The sequence below is a fragment of the Salvelinus fontinalis genome, chromosome 36 (assembly GCF_029448725.1).
Source record: "Salvelinus fontinalis isolate EN_2023a chromosome 36, ASM2944872v1, whole genome shotgun sequence".
Taxonomy (NCBI): Eukaryota; Metazoa; Chordata; class Actinopteri; order Salmoniformes; family Salmonidae; genus Salvelinus; species Salvelinus fontinalis.
In genome coordinates, this window is record NC_074700.1 from 28228644 (window position 1) to 28247380 (window position 18737).

Genomic DNA, 18737 nt, shown 5'->3' on the forward strand with positions numbered 1-18737 from the left:
GGTATTTATAGGGTAGAATGTCACCTCATCAGCATAGCTGGTATTTATAGGGTAGAATGTAAACTCATCAGTATAGCTGGTATTTATAGGGTAGAATGTCACATCAGCATAGCTGGTATTTATAGGGTAGAATGTCACCTCATCAGCATAGCTGGTATTTATAGGTTAGAATGTCACCTCATCAGCATAGCTGGTATTTATAGGGTAGAATGTCACCTCATCAGCATAGCTGGTATTTATAGGGTAGAATGTCACCTCATCATCATAGCTGGTATTTATAGGTTAGAATGTCACCTCATCAACATAGCTGGTATTTATAGGGTAGAGGGTAGAATGTCACCTCATCAACATAGCTGGTATTTATAGGGTAGAATGTCACCTCATCAGCATAGCTGGTATTTATAGGGTAGAATGTCACCTCATCAGCATAGCTGGTATTTATAGGGTAGAATGTCACCTCATCAGCATAGCTGGTATTTATAGGGTAGAATGTCACCTCATCAGCATAGCTGGTATTTATAGGTTAGAATGTCACCTCATCAGCATAGCTGGTATTTATAGGGTAGAATGTCACCTCATCAACATAGCTGGTATTTATAGGGTAGAATGTCACATCATCAACATAGCTGGTATTTATAGGGTAGAATGTCACCTCATCAGCATAGCTGGTATTTATAGGGTAGAGGGTAGAATGTCACCTCATCAGCATAGCTGGTATTTATAGGGTAGAATGTCACCTCATCAGCATAGCTGGTATTTATAGGGTAGAATGTCACCTCATCAGCATAGCTGGTATTTATAGGGTAGAATGTCACCTCATCAGCATAGCTGGTATTTATAGGTTAGAATGTCACCTCATCAGCATAGCTGGTATTTATAGGTTAGAATGTCACCTCATCAGCATAGCTGGTATTTATAGGTTAGAATGTCACCTCATCAGCATAGCTGGTATTTATAGGGTAGAATGTCACCTCATCAGCATAGCTGGTATTTATAGGGTAGAATGTCACCTCATCAACATAGCTGGTATTTATAGGGTAGAATGTCACCTCATCAGCATAGCTGGTATTTATAGGGTAGAATGTCACCTCATCAGCATAGCTGGTATTTATAGGGTAGAATGTCACCTCATCAGCATAGCTGGTATTTATAGGGTAGAATGTCACCTCATCAACATAGCTGGTATTTATAGGGTAGAGGGTAGAATGTCACCTCATCAACATAGCTGGTATTTATAGGGTAGAATGTCACCTCATCAACATAGCTGGTATTTATAGGGTAGAATGTCACCTCATCAACATAGCTGGTATTTATAGGGTAGAATGTCACCTCATCAACATAGCTGGTATTTATAGGGTAGAATGTCATCTCATCAGCATAGCTGGTATTTATAGGGTAGAATGTCACCTCATCAACATAGCTGGTATTTATAGGGTAGAGGGTAGAATGTCATCTCATCAGCATAGCTGGTATTTATAGGGTAGAATGTCACCTCATCAGCATAGCTGGTATTTATAGGGTAGAATGTCATCTCATCAGCATAGCTGGTATTTATAGGGTAGAATGTCACCTCATCAACATAGCTGGTATTTATAGGGTAGAATGTCACCTCATCAACATAACTGGTATTTATAGGGTAGAATGTCACCTCATCAACATAGCTGGTATTTATAGGGTAGAATGTCACCTCATCAGCATAGCTGGTATTTATAGGGTAGAATGTAAACTCATCAGCATAGCTGGTATTTATAGGGTAGAATGTCACATCAGCATAGCTGGTATTTATAGGGTAGAATGTCACCTCATCAGCATAGCTGGTATTTATAGGTTAGAATGTCACCTCATCAGCATAGCTGGTATTTATAGGGTAGAATGTCACCTCATCAGCATAGCTGGTATTTATAGGGTAGAATGTCACCTCATCATCATAGCTGGTATTTATAGGTTAGAATGTCACCTCATCAACATAGCTGGTATTTATAGGGTAGAGGGTAGAATGTCACATCATCAACATAGCTGGTATTTATAGGGTAGAATGTCACCTCATCAGCATAGCTGGTATTTATAGGGTAGAATGTCACCTCATCAGCATAGCTGGTATTTATAGGGTAGAATGTCACCTCATCAGCATAGCTGGTATTTATAGGGTAGAATGTCATCTCATCAGCATAGCTGGTATTTATAGGGTAGATTGTCTCCTCATCAACATAGCTGGTATTTATAGGGTAGAGGGTAGAATGTCATCTCATCAGCATAGCTGGTATTTATAGGGTAGAATGTCACCTCATCAACATAGCTGGTATTTATAGGGTAGAATGTCACCTCATCAGCATAGCTGGTATTTATAGGGTAGAATGTAAACTCATCAGCATAGCTGGTATTTATAGGGTAGAATGTCACATCAGCATAGCTGGTATTTATAGGGTAGATTGTCACCTCATCAGCATAGCTGGTATTTATAGGTTAGAATGTCACCTCATCAGCATAGCTGGTATTTATAGGGTAGAATGTCACCTCATCAGCATAGCTGGTATTTATAGGGTAGAATGTCACCTCATCATCATAGCTGGTATTTATAGGTTAGAATGTCACCTCATCAACATAGCTGGTATTTATAGGGTAGAGGGTAGAATGTCACATCATCAACATAGCTGGTATTTATAGGGTAGAATGTCATCTCATCAGCATAGCTGGTATTTATAGGGTAGAATGTCACCTCATCAGCATAGCTGGTATTTATAGGGTAGAATGTCACCTCATCAGCATAGCTGGTATTTATAGGGTAGAGGGTAGAATGTCACCTCATCAGCATAGCTGGTATTTATAGGGTAGAATGTCGGCTCATCAGCATAGCTGGTATTTATAGGGTAGAATGACACCTCATCAGCATAGCTGGTATTTATAGGGTAGAATGTCACCTCATCAGCATAGCTGGTATTTATAGGGTAGAATGTCACCTCATCAGCATAGCTGGTATTTATAGGGTAGAATGTCATCTCATCAGCATAGCTGGTATTTATAGGGTAGAATGTCTCCTCATCAACATAGCTGGTATTTATAGGGTAGAGGGTAGATTGTCACCTCATCAGCATAGCTGGTATTTATAGGTTAGAATGTTACCTCATCAGCATAGCTGGTATTTATAGGGTAGAATGTTACCTCATCAGCATAGCTGGTATTTATAGGGTAGAATGTTACCTCATCAGCATAGCTGGTATTTATAGGGTAGAGGGTAGAATGTAAAGTCATCAGCATAGCTGGTATTTATAGGGTAGAGGGTAGAATGACACCTCATCAGCATAGCTGGTATTTATAGGTTAGAATGTCACCTCATCAGCATAGCTGGTATTTATAGGGTAGAATGTCACCTCATCAGCATAGCTGGTATTTATAGGTTAGAATGTTACCTCATCAGCATAGCTGGTATTTATAGGGTAGAATGTCACCTCATCAACATAGCTGGTATTTATAGGGTAGAATGTCACATCATCAACATAGCTGGTATTTATAGGGTAGAATGTCACCTCATCAGCATAGCTGGTATTTATAGGGTAGAATGTCACCTCATCAGCATAGCTGGTATTTATAGGGTAGAATGTCACCTCATCAACATAGCTGGTATTTATAGGGTAGAATGTCACCTCATCAACATAGCTGGTATTTATAGGGTAGAATGTCACCTCATCAGCATAGCTGGTATTTATAGGGTAGAATGTCACCTCATCAACATAGCTGGTATTTATAGGGTAGAGGGTAGAATGTCACCTCATCAACATAGCTGGTATTTATAGGGTAGAATGTCACCTCATCAACATAGCTGGTATTTATAGGGTAGAATGTCACCTCATCAACATAGCTGGTATTTATAGGGTAGAATGTCACCTCATCAACATAGCTGGTATTTATAGGGTAGAATGTCATCTCATCAGCATAGCTGGTATTTATAGGGTAGAATGTCACCTCATCAGCATAGCTGGTATTTATAGGGTAGAATGTCATCTCATCAGCATAGCTGGTATTTATAGGGTAGAATGTCTCCTCATCAACATAGCTGGTATTTATAGGGTAGAGGGTAGAATGTCACATCATCAACATAGCTGGTATTTATAGGGTAGAATGTCACCTCATCAGCATAGCTGGTATTTATAGGGTAGAATGTCACCTCATCAGCATAGCTGGTATTTATAGGGTAGAATGTCACCTCATCAGCATAGCTGGTATTTATAGGGTAGAGGGTAGAATGTCACCTCATCAGCATAGCTGGTATTTATAGGGTAGAATGTCACCTCATCAGCATAGCTGGTATTTATAGGGTAGAATGTCACCTCATCAGCATAGCTGGTATTTATAGGGTAGAATGTCACATCATCAACATAGCTGGTATTTATAGGGTAGAATGTCACCTCATCAGCATAGCTGGTATTTATAGGGTAGAATGTCATCTCATCAGCATAGCTGGTATTTATAGGGTAGAATGTCTCATCAACATAGCTGGTATTTATAGGGTAGAGGGTAGAATGTCTCATCAACATAGCTGGTATTTATAGGTTAGAATGTTACCTCATCAGCATAGCTGGTATTTATAGGGTAGAATGTCACCTCATCAGCATAGCTGGTATTTATAGGGTAGAGGGTAGAATGTCACCTCATCAGCATAGCTGGTATTTATAGGGTAGAATGTCACATCAGCATAGCTGGTATTTATAGGTTAGAATGTCACCTCATCAGCATAGCTGGTATTTATAGGTTAGAATGTCACCTCATCAGCATAGCTGGTATTTATAGGGTAGAATGTCACCTCATCAGCATAGCTGGTATTTATAGGGTAGAATGTCACCTCATCAGCATAGCTGGTATTTATAGGTTAGAATGTCACCTCATCAGCATAGCTGGTATTTATAGGGTAGAGGGTAGAATGTCACCTCATCAGCATAGCTGGTATTTATAGGTTAGAATGTCACTTCAACATAGCTGGTATTTATAGGGTAGAATGTCACCTCAGCATAGCTGGTATTTATAGGGTAGAATGTCACATCAACATAGCTGGTATTTATAGGGTAGAATGTCACCTCATCAGCATAGCTGGTATTTATAGGGTAGAATGTCACATCAACATAGCTGGTATTTATAGGGTAGAATGTCACCTCATCAGCATAGCTGGTATTTATAGGTTAGAATGTCACCTCATCAGCATAGCTGGTATTTATAGGGTAGAATGTCACCTCATCAGCATAGCTGGTATTTATAGGGTAGAATGTCACCTCATCATCATAGCTGGTATTTATAGGTTAGAATGTCACCTCATCAACATAGCTGGTATTTATAGGGTAGAGGGTAGAATGTCACATCATCAACATAGCTGGTATTTATAGGGTAGAATGTCACCTCATCAGCATAGCTGGTATTTATAGGGTAGAATGTCACCTCATCAGCATAGCTGGTATTTATAGGGTAGAATGTCACCTCATCAGCATAGCTGGTATTTATAGGGTAGAGGGTAGAATGTAAAGTCATCAGCATAGCTGGTATTTATAGGGTAGAGGGTAGAATGACACCTCATCAGCATAGCTGGTATTTATAGGTTAGAATGTCACCTCATCAGCATAGCTGGTATTTATAGGGTAGAATGTCACCTCATCAGCATAGCTGGTATTTATAGGGTAGAATGTCGGCTCATCAGCATAGCTGGTATTTATAGGGTAGAATGACATCTCATCAGCATAGCTGGTATTTATAGGGTAGAATGTCACCTCATCAGCATAGCTGGTATTTATAGGGTAGAATGTCACCTCATCAGCATAGCTGGTATTTATAGGGTAGAATGTCATCTCATCAGCATAGCTGGTATTTATAGGGTAGAATGTCTCCTCATCAACATAGCTGGTATTTATAGGGTAGAGGGTAGATTGTCACCTCATCAGCATAGCTGGTATTTATAGGTTAGAATGTTACCTCATCAGCATAGCTGGTATTTATAGGGTAGAATGTTACCTCATCAGCATAGCTGGTATTTATAGGGTAGAATGTTACCTCATCAGCATAGCTGGTATTTATAGGGTAGAGGGTAGAATGTAAAGTCATCAGCATAGCTGGTATTTATAGGGTAGAGGGTAGAATGACACCTCATCAGCATAGCTGGTATTTATAGGTTAGAATGTCACCTCATCAGCATAGCTGGTATTTATAGGGTAGAATGTCACCTCATCAGCATAGCTGGTATTTATAGGTTAGAATGTTACCTCATCAGCATAGCTGGTATTTATAGGGTAGAATGTCACCTCATCAACATAGCTGGTATTTATAGGGTAGAATGTCACATCATCAACATAGCTGGTATTTATAGGGTAGAATGTCACCTCATCAGCATAGCTGGTATTTATAGGGTAGAATGTCACCTCATCAACATAGCTGGTATTTATAGGGTAGAATGTCACCTCATCAACATAGCTGGTATTTATAGGGTAGAATGTCACCTCATCAGCATAGCTGGTATTTATAGGGTAGAATGTCACCTCATCAACATAGCTGGTATTTATAGGGTAGAGGGTAGAATGTCACCTCATCAACATAGCTGGTATTTATAGGGTAGAATGTCACCTCATCAACATAGCTGGTATTTATAGGGTAGAATGTCATCTCATCAGCATAGCTGGTATTTATAGGGTAGAATGTCTCATCAACATAGCTGGTATTTATAGGGTAGAGGGTAGAATGTCTCATCAACATAGCTGGTATTTATAGGTTAGAATGTTACCTCATCAGCATAGCTGGTATTTATAGGGTAGAATGTCACCTCATCAGCATAGCTGGTATTTATAGGGTAGAGGGTAGAATGTCACCTCATCAGCATAGCTGGTATTTATAGGGTAGAATGTCACCTCATCAGCATAGCTGGTATTTATAGGTTAGAATGTCACCTCATCAGCATAGCTGGTATTTATAGGGTAGAATGTCACCTCATCAGCATAGCTGGTATTTATAGGGTAGAATGTCACCTCATCAGCATAGCTGGTATTTATAGGGTAGAATGTCACCTCATCAGCATAGCTGGTATTTATAGGGTAGAATGTCACCTCATCAGCATAGCTGGTATTTATAGGGTAGAGGGTAGAATGTCACCTCATCAGCATAGCTGGTATTTATAGGGTAGAATGTCACCTCATCAACATAGCTGGTATTTATAGGGTAGAATGTCACCTCAGCATAGCTGGTATTTATAGGGTAGAATGTCACATCAACATAGCTGGTATTTATAGGGTAGAATGTCACCTCATCAGCATAGCTGGTATTTATAGGGTAGAATGTCACATCAACATAGCTGGTATTTATAGGGTAGAATGTCACCTCATCAGCATAGCTGGTATTTATAGGTTAGAATGTCACCTCATCAGCATAGCTGGTATTTATAGGGTAGAATGTCACCTCATCAGCATAGCTGGTATTTATAGGGTAGAATGTCACCTCATCATCATAGCTGGTATTTATAGGTTAGAATGTCACCTCATCAACATAGCTGGTATTTATAGGGTAGAGGGTAGAATGTCACATCATCAACATAGCTGGTATTTATAGGGTAGAATGTCACCTCATCAGCATAGCTGGTATTTATAGGGTAGAATGTCACCTCATCAGCATAGCTGGTATTTATAGGGTAGAATGTCACCTCATCAGCATAGCTGGTATTTATAGGGTAGAGGGTAGAATGTAAGTCATCAGCATAGCTGGTATTTATAGGGTAGAGGGTAGAATGACACCTCATCAGCATAGCTGGTATTTATAGGTTAGAATGTCACCTCATCAGCATAGCTGGTATTTATAGGGTAGAATGTCACCTCATCAGCATAGCTGGTATTTATAGGGTAGAATGTCGGCTCATCAGCATAGCTGGTATTTATAGGGTAGAATGACATCTCATCAGCATAGCTGGTATTTATAGGGTAGAATGTCACCTCATCAGCATAGCTGGTATTTATAGGGTAGAATGTCACCTCATCAGCATAGCTGGTATTTATAGGGTAGAATGTCATCTCATCAGCATAGCTGGTATTTATAGGGTAGAATGTCTCCTCATCAACATAGCTGGTATTTATAGGGTAGAGGGTAGATTGTCACCTCATCAGCATAGCTGGTATTTATAGGTTAGAATGTTACCTCATCAGCATAGCTGGTATTTATAGGGTAGAATGTTACCTCATCAGCATAGCTGGTATTTATAGGGTAGAATGTTACCTCATCAGCATAGCTGGTATTTATAGGGTAGAGGGTAGAATGTAAAGTCATCAGCATAGCTGGTATTTATAGGGTAGAGGGTAGAATGACACCTCATCAGCATAGCTGGTATTTATAGGTTAGAATGTCACCTCATCAGCATAGCTGGTATTTATAGGGTAGAATGTCACCTCATCAGCATAGCTGGTATTTATAGGTTAGAATGTTACCTCATCAGCATAGCTGGTATTTATAGGGTAGAATGTCACCTCATCAACATAGCTGGTATTTATAGGGTAGAATGTCACATCATCAACATAGCTGGTATTTATAGGGTAGAATGTCACCTCATCAGCATAGCTGGTATTTATAGGGTAGAATGTCACCTCATCAACATAGCTGGTATTTATAGGGTAGAATGTCACCTCATCAACATAGCTGGTATTTATAGGGTAGAATGTCACCTCATCAGCATAGCTGGTATTTATAGGGTAGAATGTCACCTCATCAACATAGCTGGTATTTATAGGGTAGAGGGTAGAATGTCACCTCATCAACATAGCTGGTATTTATAGGGTAGAATGTCACCTCATCAACATAGCTGGTATTTATAGGGTAGAATGTCACATCATCAACATAGCTGGTATTTATAGGGTAGAATGTCACCTCATCAACATAGCTGGTATTTATAGGGTAGAATGTCATCTCATCAGCATAGCTGGTATTTATAGGGTAGAATGTCACCTCATCAGCATAGCTGGTATTTATAGGGTAGAATGTCATCTCATCAGCATAGCTGGTATTTATAGGGTAGAATGTCTCCTCATCAACATAGCTGGTATTTATAGGGTAGAGGGTAGAATGTCACCTCATCAACATAGCTGGTATTTATAGGGTAGAATGTCACCTCATCAGCATAGCTGGTATTTATAGGGTAGAATGTCACCTCATCAGCATAGCTGGTATTTATAGGGTAGAATGTCACCTCATCAGCATAGCTGGTATTTATAGGGTAGAGGGTAGAATGTCACCTCATCAGCATAGCTGGTATTTATAGGGTAGAATGTCACCTCATCAGCATAGCTGGTATTGATAGGTTAGAATGTTACCTCATCAGCATAGCTGGTATTTATAGGGTAGAATGTCACCTCATCAACATAGCTGGTATTTATAGGGTAGAATGTCACATCATCAACATAGCTGGTATTTATAGGGTAGAATGTCACCTCATCAGCATAGCTGGTATTTATAGGGTAGAATGTCACCTCATCAGCATAGCTGGTATTTATAGGGTAGAATGTCACCTCATCAACATAGCTGGTATTTATAGGGTAGAATGTCACCTCATCAACATAGCTGGTATTTATAGGGTAGAATGTCACCTCATCAGCATAGCTGGTATTTATAGGGTAGAATGTCACCTCATCAACATAGCTGGTATTTATAGGGTAGAGGGTAGAATGTCACCTCATCAACATAGCTGGTATTTATAGGGTAGAATGTCACCTCATCAACATAGCTGGTATTTATAGGGTAGAATGTCACATCATCAACATAGCTGGTATTTATAGGGTAGAATGTCACCTCATCAACATAGCTGGTATTTATAGGGTAGAATGTCATCTCATCAGCATAGCTGGTATTTATAGGGTAGAATGTCACCTCATCAGCATAGCTGGTATTTATAGGGTAGAATGTCATCTCATCAGCATAGCTGGTATTTATAGGGTAGAATGTCTCCTCATCAACATAGCTGGTATTTATAGGGTAGAGGGTAGAATGTCACATCATCAACATAGCTGGTATTTATAGGGTAGAATGTCACCTCATCAGCATAGCTGGTATTTATAGGGTAGAATGTCACCTCATCAGCATAGCTGGTATTTATAGGGTAGAATGTCACCTCATCAGCATAGCTGGTATTTATAGGGTAGAGGGTAGAATGTCACCTCATCAGCATAGCTGGTATTTATAGGGTAGAATGTCACCTCATCAGCATAGCTGGTATTGATAGGGTAGAATGTCACCTCATCAGCATAGCTGGTATTTATAGGGTAGAATGTCACATCATCAACATAGCTGGTATTTATAGGGTAGAATGTCACCTCATCAGCATAGCTGGTATTTATAGGGTAGAATGTCATCTCATCAGCATAGCTGGTATTTATAGGGTAGAATGTCTCATCAACATAGCTGGTATTTATAGGGTAGAGGGTAGAATGTCTCATCAACATAGCTGGTATTTATAGGTTAGAATGTTACCTCATCAGCATAGCTGGTATTTATAGGGTAGAATGTCACCTCATCAGCATAGCTGGTATTTATAGGGTAGAGGGTAGAATGTCACCTCATCAGCATAGCTGGTATTTATAGGGTAGAATGTCACATCAGCATAGCTGGTATTTATAGGTTAGAATGTCACCTCATCAGCATAGCTGGTATTTATAGGTTAGAATGTCACCTCATCAGCATAGCTGGTATTTATAGGGTAGAATGTCACCTCATCAGCATAGCTGGTATTTATAGGGTAGAATGTCACCTCATCAGCATAGCTGGTATTTATAGGTTAGAATGTCACCTCATCAGCATAGCTGGTATTTATAGGGTAGAGGGTAGAATGTCACCTCATCAGCATAGCTGGTATTTATAGGTTAGAATGTCACTTCAACATAGCTGGTATTTATAGGGTAGAATGTCACCTCAGCATAGCTGGTATTTATAGGGTAGAATGTCACATCAACATAGCTGGTATTTATAGGGTAGAATGTCACCTCATCAGCATAGCTGGTATTTATAGGGTAGAATGTCACATCAACATAGCTGGTATTTATAGGGTAGAATGTCACCTCATCAGCATAGCTGGTATTTATAGGTTAGAATGTCACCTCATCAGCATAGCTGGTATTTATAGGGTAGAATGTCACCTCATCAGCATAGCTGGTATTTATAGGGTAGAATGTCACCTCATCATCATAGCTGGTATTTATAGGTTAGAATGTCACCTCATCAACATAGCTGGTATTTATAGGGTAGAGGGTAGAATGTCACATCATCAACATAGCTGGTATTTATAGGGTAGAATGTCACCTCATCAGCATAGCTGGTATTTATAGGGTAGAATGTCACCTCATCAGCATAGCTGGTATTTATAGGGTAGAATGTCACCTCATCAGCATAGCTGGTATTTATAGGGTAGAGGGTAGAATGTAAAGTCATCAGCATAGCTGGTATTTATAGGGTAGAGGGTAGAATGACACCTCATCAGCATAGCTGGTATTTATAGGTTAGAATGTCACCTCATCAGCATAGCTGGTATTTATAGGGTAGAATGTCACCTCATCAGCATAGCTGGTATTTATAGGGTAGAATGTCGGCTCATCAGCATAGCTGGTATTTATAGGGTAGAATGACATCTCATCAGCATAGCTGGTATTTATAGGGTAGAATGTCACCTCATCAGCATAGCTGGTATTTATAGGGTAGAATGTCACCTCATCAGCATAGCTGGTATTTATAGGGTAGAATGTCATCTCATCAGCATAGCTGGTATTTATAGGGTAGAATGTCTCCTCATCAACATAGCTGGTATTTATAGGGTAGAGGGTAGATTGTCACCTCATCAGCATAGCTGGTATTTATAGGTTAGAATGTTACCTCATCAGCATAGCTGGTATTTATAGGGTAGAATGTTACCTCATCAGCATAGCTGGTATTTATAGGGTAGAATGTTACCTCATCAGCATAGCTGGTATTTATAGGGTAGAGGGTAGAATGTAAAGTCATCAGCATAGCTGGTATTTATAGGGTAGAGGGTAGAATGACACCTCATCAGCATAGCTGGTATTTATAGGTTAGAATGTCACCTCATCAGCATAGCTGGTATTTATAGGGTAGAATGTCACCTCATCAGCATAGCTGGTATTTATAGGTTAGAATGTTACCTCATCAGCATAGCTGGTATTTATAGGGTAGAATGTCACCTCATCAACATAGCTGGTATTTATAGGGTAGAATGTCACATCATCAACATAGCTGGTATTTATAGGGTAGAATGTCACCTCATCAGCATAGCTGGTATTTATAGGGTAGAATGTCACCTCATCAACATAGCTGGTATTTATAGGGTAGAATGTCACCTCATCAACATAGCTGGTATTTATAGGGTAGAATGTCACCTCATCAGCATAGCTGGTATTTATAGGGTAGAATGTCACCTCATCAACATAGCTGGTATTTATAGGGTAGAGGGTAGAATGTCACCTCATCAACATAGCTGGTATTTATAGGGTAGAATGTCACCTCATCAACATAGCTGGTATTTATAGGGTAGAATGTCACATCATCAACATAGCTGGTATTTATAGGGTAGAATGTCACCTCATCAACATAGCTGGTATTTATAGGGTAGAATGTCATCTCATCAGCATAGCTGGTATTTATAGGGTAGAATGTCACCTCATCAGCATAGCTGGTATTTATAGGGTAGAATGTCATCTCATCAGCATAGCTGGTATTTATAGGGTAGAATGTCTCCTCATCAACATAGCTGGTATTTATAGGGTAGAGGGTAGAATGTCACATCATCAACATAGCTGGTATTTATAGGGTAGAATGTCACCTCATCAGCATAGCTGGTATTTATAGGGTAGAATGTCACCTCATCAGCATAGCTGGTATTTATAGGGTAGAATGTCACCTCATCAGCATAGCTGGTATTTATAGGGTAGAGGGTAGAATGTCACCTCATCAGCATAGCTGGTATTTATAGGGTAGAATGTCACCTCATCAGCATAGCTGGTATTGATAGGGTAGAATGTCACCTCATCAGCATAGCTGGTATTTATAGGGTAGAATGTCATCTCATCAGCATAGCTGGTATTTATAGGGTAGAATGTCTCATCAACATAGCTGGTATTTATAGGGTAGAGGGTAGAATGTCTCATCAACATAGCTGGTATTTATAGGTTAGAATGTTACCTCATCAGCATAGCTGGTATTTATAGGGTAGAATGTCACCTCATCAGCATAGCTGGTATTTATAGGGTAGAGGGTAGAATGTCACCTCATCAGCATAGCTGGTATTTATAGGGTAGAATGTCACATCAGCATAGCTGGTATTTATAGGTTAGAATGTCACCTCATCAGCATAGCTGGTATTTATAGGTTAGAATGTCACCTCATCAGCATAGCTGGTATTTATAGGGTAGAATGTCACCTCATCAGCATAGCTGGTATTTATAGGGTAGAATGTCACCTCATCAGCATAGCTGGTATTTATAGGTTAGAATGTCACCTCATCAGCATAGCTGGTATTTATAGGGTAGAGGGTAGAATGTCACCTCATCAGCATAGCTGGTATTTATAGGTTAGAATGTCACTTCAACATAGCTGGTATTTATAGGGTAGAATGTCACCTCATCAGCATAGCTGGTATTTATAGGGTAGAATGTTACCTCATCAACATAGCTGGTATTTAGAGGGTAGAATGTCACATCAACATAGCTGGTATTTATAGGGTAGAATGTCACCTCATCAGCATAGCTGGTATTTATAGGTTAGAATGTCACTTCAACATAGCTGGTATTTATAGGGTAGAATGTCACCTCATCAGCATAGCTGGTATTTATAGGGTAGAATGTCACCTCATCAGCATAGCTGGTATTTATAGGGTAGAATGTCACCTCATCAACATAGCTGGTATTTATAGGGTAGAGGGTAGAATGTCACCTCATCAGCATAGCTGGTATTTATAGGGTAGAATGTTACCTCATCAGCATAGCTGGTATTTATAGGGTAGAATGTCACCTCATCAGCATAGCTGGTATTTATAGGGTAGAATGTCACCTCATCAGCATAGCTGGTATTTATAGGTTAGAATGTCACCTCATCAACATAGCAGGTATTTATAGGGTAGAATGTCACCTCATCAACATAGCTGGTATTTATAGGGTAGAATGTCTCCTCATCAGCATAGCTGGTATTTATAGGGTAGAGGTTAGAATGTCACATCATCAACATAGCTGGTATTTAGAGGGTAGAATGTCACATCAGCATAGCTGGTAATTATAGGGTATAATGTCACTTCAACATAGCTGGTATTTATAGGGTAGAATGTCACATCAGCATAGCTGGTATTTATAGGGTAGAATGTCACATCAACATAGCTGGTATTTATAGGGTAGAGGTTAGAATGTTCCCTCATCAGCATAGCTGGTATTTATAGGGTAGAATGTCACCTCATCAGCATAGCTGGTATTTATAGGGCAGAATGTCACCTCATCAACATAGCTGGTATTTATAGGGTAGAGGTTAGAATGTTACCTCATCAGAATAGTGTCAAGTCTCTCCTCCTCTTTACCATTAGCAAGCATGCAGAACGCCCTTCACCAGGTAAGTTCAGCCTATGAGCATGGCACACGGAGGACATTCCAGAACGCTCGCTGATTAACCTATGGGCTCAATTATGCAATAATCACTCCCCTTTCTGTCAACCAATGGGCATAACTCATCCCTTGTCTGTCACTTTATGTTTGGCTGCAACAGTCTTCTTCCAATGACCTTTCACCTCCCCACCACCGACATAATAATAATAATAACCTGAATGCCCGTCATCGGAACCCCGTTCCCCAGCATAGGACTCTGAGGAGCATTCCTCGGAGACGAGACCTACCCCCAAAACCATTCAACAAACGTCCATATTTGATTTAGTCTGCTGTCATTCAGTAAAGCCTGTACTCCATTGAACTGCATGGTTGGTGTCTCTCTACCCCCTGACAGACACCCACACGGCATGCTATACTCCCCCCTGTCTGTCTGTAGAGAGGAGAGGGTGCTGTGTGTCTGTCTGTAGAGAGGAGAGGGTGCTGTGTGTCTGTCTGTAGAGAGGAGAGGGTGCTGTGTGTCTGTCTGTAGAGAGGAGAGGTTGCTGTGTGTCTGTCTGTAGAGAGGAGAGGGTGCTGTGTGTGTCTGTAGAGAGGAGAGGGTGCTGTGTGTGTCTGTAGAGAGGAGAGGGTGCTGTGTGTGTCTGTAGAGAGGAGAGGGTGCTGTGTGTGTCTGTAGAGAGGAGAGGGTGCTGTGTGTGTCTGTAGAGAGGAGAGGGTGCTGTGTCTGTCTGTAGAGAGGAGAGGTTGCTGTGTGTGTCTGTAGAGAGGAGAGGGTGCTGTGTGTGTCTGTAGAGAGGAGAGGGTGCTGTGTGTGTCTGTAGAGAGGAGAGGGTGCTGTGTGTCTGTAGAGAGGGTGCTGTGTGTCTGTAGAGAGGAGAGGATGCTGTGTGTCTGTAGAGAGGAGAGGATGCTGTGTGTCTGTAGAGAGGAGAGGGTGCTTTGTGTCTGTAGAGAGGAGAGGGTGCTGTGTGTCTGTAGAGAGGAGAGGATGCTGTGTGTCTGTAGAGAGGAGAGGATGCTGTGTGTCTGTAGAGAGGAGAGGGTGCTGTGTGTCTGTCTGTAGAGAGGAGAGGGTGCTGTGTGTCTGTAGAGAGGAGAGGGTGCTGTGTGTCTGTAGAGAGGAGAGGGTGCTGTGTGTCTGTCTGTAGAGAGGAGAGGGTGCTGTGTGTCTGTAGAGAGGAGAGGGTGCTGTGTGTCTGTAGAGAGGAGAGGATGCTGTGTGTCTGTAGAGAGGAGAGGATGCTGTGTGTCTGTAGAGAGGAGAGGGTGCTGTGTGTCTGTCTGTAGAGAGGAGAGGGTGCTGTGTGTCTGTAGAGAGGAGAGGGTGCTGTGTGTCTGTAGAGAGGAGAGGGTGCTGTGTGTCTGTAGAGAGGAGAGGGTGCTGTGTGTCTGTAGAGAGGAGAGGATGCTGTGTGTCTGTAGAGAGGAGAGGGTGCTGTGTGTCTGTAGAGAGGAGAGGGTGCTGTGTGTCTGTAGAGAGGAGAGGGTGCTGTGTGTCTGTAGAGAGGAGAGGGTGCTGTGTGTCTGTCTGTAGAGAGGAGAGGGTGCTGTGTGTCTGTCTGTAGAGAGGAGAGGGTGCTGTGTGTCTGTCTGTAGAGAGGAGAGGGTGCTGTGTGTCTGTAGAGAGGATGCTGTGTGTCTGTAGAGAGGATGCTGTGTGTCTGTAGAGAGGATGCTGTGTGTCTGTAGAGAGGAGAGGGTGCTTTGTGTCTGTAGAGAGGAGAGGGTGCTGTCTGTCTGTAGAGAGGAGAGGGTGCTGTGTGTGTCTGTAGAGAGGAGAGGGTGCTGTGTGTCTGTAGAGAGGAGAGGGTGCTGTGTGTCTGTAGAGAGGAGAGGGTGCTGTGTGTCTGTAGAGAGGAGAAGGTGCTTTGTGTCTGTAGAGAGGAGAGGGTGCTGTGTGTCTGTAGAGAGGAGAGGATGCTGTGTGTCTGTCTGTAGAGAGGAGAGGGTGCTGTGTGTCTGTAGAGAGGAGAGGGTGCTGTGTGTCTGTCTGTAGAGAGGAGAGGATGCTGTGTGTCTGTAGAGAGGAGAGGGTGCTTTGTGTCTGTAGAGAGGAGAGGGTGCTGTGTGTCTGTCTGTAGAGAGGGTGCTGTGTGTCTGTAGAGAGGAGAGGGTGCTTTGTGTCTGTAGAGAGGAGAGGGTGCTTTGTGTCTGTAGAGAGGAGAGGGTGCTTTGTGTCTGTAGAGAGGAGAGGGTGCTTTGTGTCTGTAGAGAGGAGAGGGTGCTGTGTGTCTGTAGAGAGGAGAGGATGCTGTGTGTCTGTCTGTAGAGAGGAGAGGGTGCTGTGTGTCTGTAGAGAGGAGAGGGTGCTGTGTGTCTGTCTGTAGAGAGGAGAGGGTGCTGTGTGTCTGTAGAGAGGAGAGGGTGCTTTGTGTCTGTAGAGAGGAGAGGGTGCTTTGTGTCTGTAGAGAGGAGAGGATGCTGGGTGTCTGTAGAGAGGAGAGGGTGCTTTGTGTCTGTAGAGAGGAGAGGGTGCTTTGTGTCTGTAGAGAGGAGAGGATGCTGGGTGTCTGTAGACCTGTAGACATGACTTGTGTTAGGAGGGCTGCTCTGGGTGTGTGTGTGTGTGTGTGTGCGTGTGCGTGCGTGCGTGCGTGTGTGCGTGTGTGTGTGTGTGTGTGTGTGTGTGTGTGTGTGTGTCCACCGGCACAGTAAGTTGAAACGTAATTGTATTTAACTTCTGGCTTTCCGTAGACTGTTTTTTTTGTGTGCAACTCAATACAATTGAAAGCAACTCTAGTGTATGTAAATACACCCACGTTTCTAAGCGCAGACTGACCCAACACCTGAATCAAGGATCTGTTATCTCTGGAAATCAGAACAATTAAAGTTCGGGATCCAGTCTGGGTCCTGGTTCGACATAATTATACATATCTAGCAGCTACATTACTTACAAGATAGACATAACACCTACGGCCTGGATGACCGCAGTAAACAAGTAATTAATCTATGTATAACAACTCCACCCTGTGACCCGATAAATCATATGACGATCTGCCAAGCTAGCCAATACCTGAATGTGGCATTGTGATTGTATCATTGGAGTTGCTGGATCCAACGTTGAATATAACGATGGCCGTGGCGTTTTGGCTCGCTGCGTGTCGTATCTTGTCTTTAAATGTGCAGTTTCCCCTGGCAATCAGGGCTATCCACGCATTGCCCTGGACCGGAACAGCGAACCGGGTACCGGGATCACAGGCTTGTCTATCCTGGGAGAGAGAAGGAAGTACCACGACTCCTTTTGCGTCGCGTTTAAGCGAGTGTTCCCCGTATCGACCGTATTCTGCTTTCTCCGTCCGGACTTCAGAGGTGACCGGGTCTATGTAGGTGATATTAACGAAGGCGGTGTACCATTCCTCTCTCTCGGCGACGGTAACGTCCAAACAGAGGAGGTGAACGAAACAAAACGACAGGAGCCATGTAGATTGAGCTAAAGTGCGGCAGGCCTGCATCAACGACATGGCCATAACTAGCTGGGTTTAATGTGATCTCTGTCTGTAGTACCGTCCACACCGAAAACTAGATACTGTTAGCTCGTTACTCCATAACGAACGGCTTGTTTTTCATCCTCCTCCCCCCGGTCTCTCTCTCTTTGTAAACACAAACCGGGGGACCAACACCTCCTCTACTAGCTAGTTAATGTAGGGTTGCAGATAGCCGAGAGAAAAAAAACACATTTCCATTTTTAAAACTTCAAATCAACAAAACAAAAGAAAAATAGATTGTTCCCAGCAACCGCGACGAAACGGTAACTAGCGACCGTGATGACACTCTGCAAAGACATTAAAATTTTGTTTGGATTTATAAACGTTTAACGGGTCCAGGAAGTGTTTCTCTGTCCATTTTGTCAACTTTCAGAATAAAAGTCCCTTCCTGTATACTTCGTAAATTAATAATTAGGGCGAAAATTATGGAAAATGTGCACAATTATCGATATATTTTTACTAGTTATCACACAATGAATAATTTAAAGTATTTCTAAAATGTCATTTGTAAAATAAAATAAAAATTTAAGCCTAAATGGTCAACGTAAAAAATGTTTTTGGTATGTGTACTCCTATAATATAATACAACATTATCTTTACATTGTGTAAAAACAGGCCCATCCTCAATAACAAATAATGGCATTTATAGTACCATTGACGT

The 18737-nt window shown here is 41.7% G+C and overlaps 1 protein-coding gene across 1 annotated transcript in view; it reads right to left on the reverse strand.

Moving 5' to 3' along the window:
* Positions 1-18433, reverse strand: part of rnf150b (ring finger protein 150b) — a 95385-nt gene extending 76952 nt beyond the window's left edge. The window contains exon 1 of the mRNA XM_055901244.1: positions 17605-18433. Within this exon, the coding sequence (XP_055757219.1) occupies positions 17605-18058 (454 nt within the window). The 5' untranslated portion in view covers positions 18059-18433. The remainder of the gene's footprint in view (positions 1-17604) is intronic.
* Positions 18434-18737: the final 304 nt, after the last annotated feature.